The 8,107-nt window shown below is 39.8% G+C and overlaps 1 protein-coding gene across 1 annotated transcript; it reads left to right on the forward strand.

The window, feature by feature from the left end:
• Positions 1 to 77: 77 nt before the first annotated feature.
• Positions 78 to 7,822, forward strand: LOC311159304 (dipeptidase 2-like; the record flags this gene model as incomplete). The annotated part of the gene is made up of 10 exons (XM_084215301.1): positions 78 to 211; positions 1,031 to 1,157; positions 1,641 to 1,770; positions 2,090 to 2,231; positions 2,680 to 2,749; positions 3,218 to 3,394; positions 3,901 to 3,988; positions 4,575 to 4,650; positions 6,254 to 6,389; positions 7,628 to 7,822. 10 exons carry the CDS (start codon positions 78 to 80, stop codon positions 7,820 to 7,822), a joined length of 1,275 nt encoding a protein of 424 aa, XP_084071427.1.
• Positions 7,823 to 8,107: the final 285 nt, after the last annotated feature.

The following is an 8,107-nucleotide window of genomic DNA, read 5'->3' on the forward strand; positions in this document are numbered from 1 at the left end:
CTGGAAATTTGGCTGTTTCATTGTCATCAGTGAACAACTGTGGTATCCCTGTGCTCTGGCACTTTTTCCACTGGAAAATGGAAAAGAAGAGAAATATGGCAAAGTTATTGTGGCTGCTGATGTTCTTTTCTGATATTGTGCCATTCAGCTGTGAGAAATCCATGAGAGAAAGAGCTGTAGAGCTGATGCAAGATGCACGTTTGATCGATGGGTATGTATGTCCAACTAAATCCTCTTTGAGAGTCTGACGAGTGAGGAGGAAATGCTGAAGTGTCAGATTAGCAGAGGAGGAAATGCTGAAGTATCAGATTAGCAGAGACATGGGCTCTTAGAGCACAGAGCACTGAGCTACCATTGCAGTGATACATTGGGAAGGAATTTTGGTTCAGAGGGTCCTTAATGTAGGATTGTGTTACCCTAAACACCATTTTGATTTTCTGGCTAGGTGCCACAGTTTAACCCCAGCAGGCAACTGAGCCCCACACAGCCCTTGCTCACTTGTCCCTCTGGTGGGATGAAGGAGAGGATCAGAAAAGTGAGAAAACTCGTGAGTTGAGACACAGACAGCTTAACAGGGAAAGCAAAAGCTATGCACAAACGAAGCAAGACAAGGAATTAATTTACTACTTCCCATGACCAAGGCATTCAGCCATCCCCAGGAAGAAGGACACCATCACATATAACATTTTTTTTGAAAGATAAACATCAGTATTCTGAATGTCCCCTGCCTTCCTTCTTCTCCCAAACTTCATATGCTGAGCATATGTCTGGAATATCCTTTGGCTGGCTGGGGTCAACTGTCTCAGCTGTGTCCACTCTCAACTTATTGTACACCCCCAATCTGCTCACTGGTGGGATGGGGGGAGAAGCAGAAAAGGCAGAAAAGAAGAGAGACTTTTAAGCATCTATTGCTGGAAGGACTATTGGCAATTAATGGCCTAAGGGACACCAAACAGTGGAAGAAATGACACTTGGGTTAGAAAGGGAATAACTTATTTCTATCATAAGCCCTGTTTGTTTTCCATTCTAGCCACAATGACTTTGTACTGCAGCTGAGAATACTTTACCAAAATAAAATCAGTGGAGTCAACTTAAGAGAACTCAACAGGACCCACACAAACCTTGCAAAACTTCAGGCTGGTTATGTGGGAGCTCAGGTATGTACTGCTGTGGTAGTGGGGCTCAGAATGTATTTCTACATTTGCTTCCTTCCTAGCCCTGATTTTGGTTCTTTATGTTGAAAAATAAAAAAATAATAGAACTGAAAAGCCACAGACACTCTTTCACGATAGTTGTATTTCAAAAGTTTGGGTTTTATAATTCAGGTACTCTAAGTCAAAACAGCAGCCTTTGTTTTGTGATATATAAATTAAAGGAAGTTAGCTTATACTTGCTTTCCTGCATGTACTGTGGAGTAGCTGAGAGTATCAGGAGGCCTTAATTTGGAGTGGGTGTTTTTTTGTCTGGAGTGGGTGCTTTTGCCTTGCATCTTAACCCTTTCTTTGGGGAAAAAACTGTAGTGGCAACTCCCTCGTAAACTACAGGAAGTTGTTTTGGTCTGTGCTCCTGAACTATGAGCAAACAGAAGTTTCCAAGTCAGAACACAAGTTATCTGGTTCACTTGTCAATGTCTCTTTCAGTTTTGGTCAGTGTATGTTCTTTGCAGCGCTCAGAACAAGGATGCTGTGCGCCTGACTTTAGAGCAAATCGATGTTGTCAAGAGGATGTGCAACAGCTATGAGGAGCTGGAACTAGTGATGACTTCCCAAGGTGATCCTCCTTCTTGCAAAGGAATTTTTTAAAATGTGATTTCAGGAGGTGTGTACAGAGAGATGCAAGCAGGCAAGCTGTCCTGCTTTAAAGAGTAACTTCAACATTTCCTCTGAACCACACCCATTGACTGTACACAGCCCTGCTCCACTGCAGTCATGAGAAAATTTGCCATGTAAACATGTACTCTGTAGGCCCCAATTCTATGAAAATGTCTTTATTATTGCTTGCAATTTACACAGACAATTGCTGCTTGGTACTGCTGGCTTCTTATCTGTCATGGAATTACTTAGGAAGTATCTCCCTTTGTGTTTTCCAGGTATCTCTGACAGTAGAAGGATTGCATGTTTGATTGGAATAGAAGGTGGCCACTCCATTGACAGCAGCCTGGCAACACTGAGGATGTACTATGACTTGGGTGCTCGTTACATGACTCTGACACACACCTGCAACACCCCTTGGTAACTATTGTGCATATTTTTGTGTGACTGTCTAATGCAAAGGAGTGGCAGCTGCACGATGGGAGAACTGTGGATTGAGACACAAACTTATCCTGTGAAAGACTTTGAACCAAGTCAAGGTGACAGGTTTTGGGGATAAGTAGTTTTCTATGTATATGGTGGTAGACTACATCCATTATGTAGTGTTTGTTATGATGATAATTTGGACGCTTGGCAATCTGCTTGTCTTAAATTCCTTCACAAAAATCAACATTAGTGAACCTGAAAGTAGTTATGAACATAAAAAGCACTGCCCAAACGAGATACCTGTTATGTAGCTCATTATGCCCACATTTGGCTATGTGACATGACAGTAATTTTTCTTGTGTGTAGTGCAAGAGTTTCAGCTGCTGATACTGTATCCTCCAGAATAATCAGATGTTTCTTCTCCCTCACTCCCCTTTTTAAGGTCTGAATCATCATCTAAAGGAATACACAACTTTTATCCTAGTGTTATTGGTCTGACTGCATTTGGCCAAGTAAGGATCTCTTTCAAATGCTAATCTGGGCAATCTGTCATGCAACTAACAACTTCTGGCCTTATCTTCTCAAAAGCAAATTGACATTAAAAATTAAGTACTGGAAGTTCTTGATAGGAGGTCACCAGGATTTAGTCAAACCAAATTCCCTGTGATGCTTCTTAGGGTAAAAGAAATGTTAGATTTAATTACAATTGTTTAAATACAGACTAGATGCATGAATTCATATGTTCAAGCAGCAAGATGTGAATAACACTTCCAATGACTTATTTTAGATTGACTAAGTTTTCTAAGTTTTGAGCATGCTGGCTAATTTTGAGTGAATAAATCACTAATGAATTAATAGGTACATAGCAACCAATACAGACTAGCTGGCAGCTGCAGAATTATTCTGTTTCCATATACCAGCCAAACAGCTTCCTTTCAGGAAACTTAATACTGACACTGTTGTCTGTACATCTGTTTTAGGAAGTGATAAAGGAGATGAATCGCCTGGGTATGCTGATAGATTTATCTCACACCTCATACTCCACTGTAAAAGCTGCACTCAACATCTCAAAAGCACCAGTAATTTTCAGCCATTCGGCAGCATTTTCTGTTTGTGATCACTCAAGAAATGTTCCTGATGATATCCTCCAGCAACTGGTGAGTGATACTGTTCTTGGGTTTGTTTTTGGAGGAAGGAATTTGTTGGTTTTACTTCTAGGGGGTTTTGTGTTTTGTTTTAATGGCAATGTTTGCATGGGCTGCAGCAAATGTGAATTCAAATCATGATGTTTACTTTCCACCTCCTCATCCCTGGATTTGATTTAGAAGCAGATCCTTGACCAGCAGCTTACAATTGCTTTGGAGGCATTTTCTTTGGGTTGTGTTTAGCCTTTAACTACAAAAATGAAGTGTTTGCAAATACTTTGGAATTCTGGTTGAGTTTGTTTGATGTAGTCACTGCACTTCTGCTGATTCAGCCTACATGAAAGTAAAATAAACCCAGGGGAAAGGACAGGGAGGCAAAGCCTTGTGTTGCCATCTGAATTTTGGCTTAGTGTTTCTGTTCTCACTGGTGGATGGGTGTAGAAGATTCTACATAAGATGCCCACGAAGTTTGGAGGGCACAAGTGTTCACTCATCACCTGTCTCTTCATATCTTTCAGAAAAAGAACAAGGGAATTATCATGGTGACTTTCAATGCAGATGTACTGGCCTGTGGCAGAAAAGTTGTTAATATTTCTACCCTTGCAGGTTTGATGTTTATAAACTGTAGTTTTTGTGGGTTCTACAAATTTGTATGAATTCTGTGAATGTCCTGGGGCATGCATAATTTTTAAGGCTGTGTAAATTACACTGCTTGTTTATTCCATCCACACCTTAGCCCAGCTCTAGGTACTTTCTGAGCTAATTCTCATTAAACAATAACAAGAAGTACAAGATGTGTGTGTAGCTGGAGGACATGATGCTCACAAACAGAGCCAACAACCATTAATCCCAAAGTAGTTGTTACTTTCTGGAAAACACCTTAAGCCTATGTAATTAGGAGTGGGAAACATAGGTGTGTAATGGATAATGAAAATTCTGCTGGGATAATTGGGCTGCTTGTTAGGAATGAAAGCACTGTGATGATCATGTCTCTTTCCTCATTATCATTTCATCAGTGTAGCTGTTATTTGGAAGGTTGTGCCTGATGGGGTGTCTTTGGACTTTTTTAAAAAGGATTTGATCAAGAATCCATGATTAAGGAGAGCTGTTACCCAGTGCCAATATGTGTGAACTATAATATTTCTTTCTTTGCTAAGTGCTTAGATGTTGTTTCCTTGATATTTTCTTTCAGATCATTTTGACCATATAAAGGAAATTGCAGGCTCAGAATCGATAGGAATTGGTGCTGACTATGATGGAGTGGAACGGTGAGTAAAATTGTACAAACATTGACATCTGCTCCTTAAAATACGTGGGCTTTGGGTCATTTAAGGGAAAAAAAGAAGGCAGACTAAGAAAAAACTGGGATCAGATTATCTTGTAATGAGCACTAACCCAAGTTTTATGAGAGAGGAGCACAATAATTCCTTTTCAGAAGTGAAATTCTGCACGAAGCAGTGCTACAAATGTAGAAATGGATCCTGAAGCAATGTGTTCTAGGTGGTGGTTTCTGCATACAAAAGCAGTGATAGAGGTTGTTTTTCTCCAAAAGCCACAGATGAGTGACAGAAAAGCTGCCTCAACCTTTATATGGTAAATGGCTCAGTCTAGAGAGGTGCTACAAAACTCTTTCCTCCACTGGAAAAGGGGAAAGCCCAAGAGTTTGGGTGCTGTGAAGCCACTCCTGCTTTTGGGAAGTGTTTGAGGCAAGCAGAGCCTGGTGAACAGCCTACCACAAAAGCTTTCCTCACTCTGGACTACTGCAGTTACAGCACAGGAAACAAATACAGAGTGGGTGGCATTTCTTAATCTTTTTTTTTTTCTTTTTATCTTTCTGTTAAATCATTATCTCCTTTTTCTTTTTTCTTCTTCTCCTGGAGTCAGGCCTGCTTGGGAATGAAAGTCAGAGTCAGGCCCCATCTATAAAGCACAAACACAAACCCACTGTGTCAGCTCCCATGATATCATAGCACTGAAATGATAATGTTCAAAATAAAAACACAGTTTGGAACAAAAGGTCATATTTTATCATGAATTTTCTTAAAGACCATCAGTTAAATTGTTGGTGGAATTGTTAAGGTCCTAATTCCTGCTAGTACTGCCACAGATTTTTTGAGATATGCTTATCACCACACCTTCATGGAACACTATTAGTCATCTCAAAACAACATCAAAGTCTCATGGAAATACAATTTAAAACAGCTGTTTAATGCAAGTTTTGCAGCTTTTTATTTCTAAATTCTTTTTATTCTGACAAGAATTAGCACAAGACATAGATCAGCTTTGCTTTTTTTGTAATTTCTTCAGTAGAGGGCTCTGAATAGGTTTCTTTCCACTGCCTAAACAATTGGCTTATTTCAAACTAATATTATTATTCTAATTGGGGTATTTTTTTGTAAATAGTTTGTAAACAACAGAGTTCACAAAATTGCCTCCAACTCCAGAGCTCATCCTGTGTTTGTAGGTTTCCTTTTGTTCTCAGATACACATATGGATTGCCCCAACTTCATCTGTGATGCAGCTGTTTCCTCTTACTCTGAAGGCCTGATAGAAAGTGTAAATTACCATATACACGAATTTCTGGTTATTTTTTCCCCTTTTGTTCTTATATCCTCCTATGCTCTCATTTTGCCTCTGTAGAAGTGCATCTTCATTCCAGTTGTGTTCTGTTTATTGGGTCCTATGTGAAGAAAAAGACTTTTGTTGTGTCCTAGTCCTGTTTCTGTTTGTCAGCTGAATTCTTGGAGGAAGAATTGGGTCCAAAGTCAGCTCACTTCAAAAGTCAATATGTGCAAAAGAGTAATTAAAACCCTTTTTCTCCAACTTGTTAGTGATGTGTGTTGAATGCTCTTGTGTGACTCTTGCCAACAGCTTTCCTGAGGGATTGGAAGATGTCTCTAAATACCCTTCTTTGATAGAGGAACTTCTTAGAAGAGGATGGAATGAAGATGAACTGAAAGGAGTCTTAAGGGAGAACTTTCTCCGTGTCTTCAGGGAAGTAGAAAATGTAAGATTAAAATCCAATCTGAATCTTGATTCTTACCAAGAGGGAAAGAGGAACGGTTGGTGTTTTGTTGTTTATTTTTTGGGTGGGTTTTTCTTTGTTTTTTTCCCCGTTTTATGTGTTTTGTTTTGGAGGGGTTTTTTTTGTTCAATGAGAGAGGGAATGTAAGCACCTAATTCAGTAAATCCAAACGCTGGGAAAGAAACCAAGATGGCAAGAGAGTGTTAGCAGCATAAAGGAAAATGAGAGAGAGCAGACAAAGCTCTTTGGAAGTTTTTCTCTCTGCAGTAATCTGATAAGCACACATCAGTGACTTCTAAATGGAATCACTTCATGGTTTGGAGAAGCTGCGGATGTACCAGCATCACAGTCTGGCTGTGTTCGCTGGGGCAGCAAGGAATGTTGACTCCTGCAAATCAATTTAATTCTTGTCATGGGATTGGGCTGCTGTTCAAAAGGCTTCTGACATGGCCATGTCACTGACAAGCCATAAACATAACAACTAGATCCTAATGAGCTTTAAGTATAAACGGTAGAAGTTGATCCAGAAGGATGAGGGAGGAGAGGAGGGAAGGAGACTGGATAAGTGTAGGGCCCCCTCAGTGGTAACTTTTACAAATGCCTCTGCTGAAACTTCCAGACTGCTTGCCTCCTACTGCTTTTATTGACAGGGATAGGTAGGTAGATATTACACACAAAACCTTATAGACAACAGATATTTCACAGTGACCTTTCTCCCACTTGTCTTTTTCGGGCATGTTGGATGAACTGAAATTAGGGAAATTTGTACTATTCCAGTTAACCTGTCAAAGTATCTCGATAATGCTGACCTCGTTGTGACATTATGAAGAGGCTCAAATTGACCACTCCTAACCAATCTGTGGGATTTAGTAATGTTTTTTTCCCTTCTAAATTAGAGATGTTGAAGCTCTGTCTTGAGAGTGAGAAGCTCTTGAGAGGTCCTTTCAGGGAAGAAAGATCATGAGTTTGTTTGCTCCACATGTGGAGAGAGCCAAGACAAAGAGCAGCCAGACCTGTGACTCTTGCCTGTAATGTGCTGAATTCTGGGAAATGCTTCATAGGAATGCAAACAGCAGAATAATGATATGGATTTCCTCACACAGATGTGGTTTTGCAATACAGCTGGAGTTGGGTAAATAGCACGGAATTTGTTAGCTGCATAAAGCTTTTTGCTGTTGTGTCAGTCTGGCTTTCAGAGACAAACTTTTGAATTTTTGTAGGTGCGGAACACTTTTGGAGAAATGGATGTAGGTGAAAGTGAAATTCTGCAAGAAGCAACACATTCCTGTCGCCTAGACCTACGTAAGCCTCAGCCTCAGCCATCCAGGTCCTTTGCATTTCCTTCTGTGGCACAACCTTTCAGCCTGACACTTGTATCATGTTTAATGCTGTATTATGAGATCTATGGAGTCTAGAGAGATTTTTGTAATACTCTGCAATGCAGCTACTTATCTTTCTGTAATTTCTTAATGGAAGACTATAATAAATTTTAAACGTAATTTCTATAAATTCATCTGCGTACTTGAGAAATCATGTAGATTATAAATGATGTAGCAAAAGTGTTTAGAATTTGAAGTGATAAATTCTGTATCACCTCGACAGAACCAGGACCAACATCGTTAATGGAAAATATTCACATTTAAAGAATAAATCCTGTAATACTCAATGGATGGTTTTGGTACCCATATTGTGGAATAAAG

The sequence above is a fragment of the Fringilla coelebs genome (genome assembly GCF_963513975.1).
Source record: "Fringilla coelebs genome assembly, chromosome: 14".
Classification (NCBI taxonomy): domain Eukaryota; kingdom Metazoa; phylum Chordata; class Aves; order Passeriformes; family Fringillidae; genus Fringilla; species Fringilla coelebs.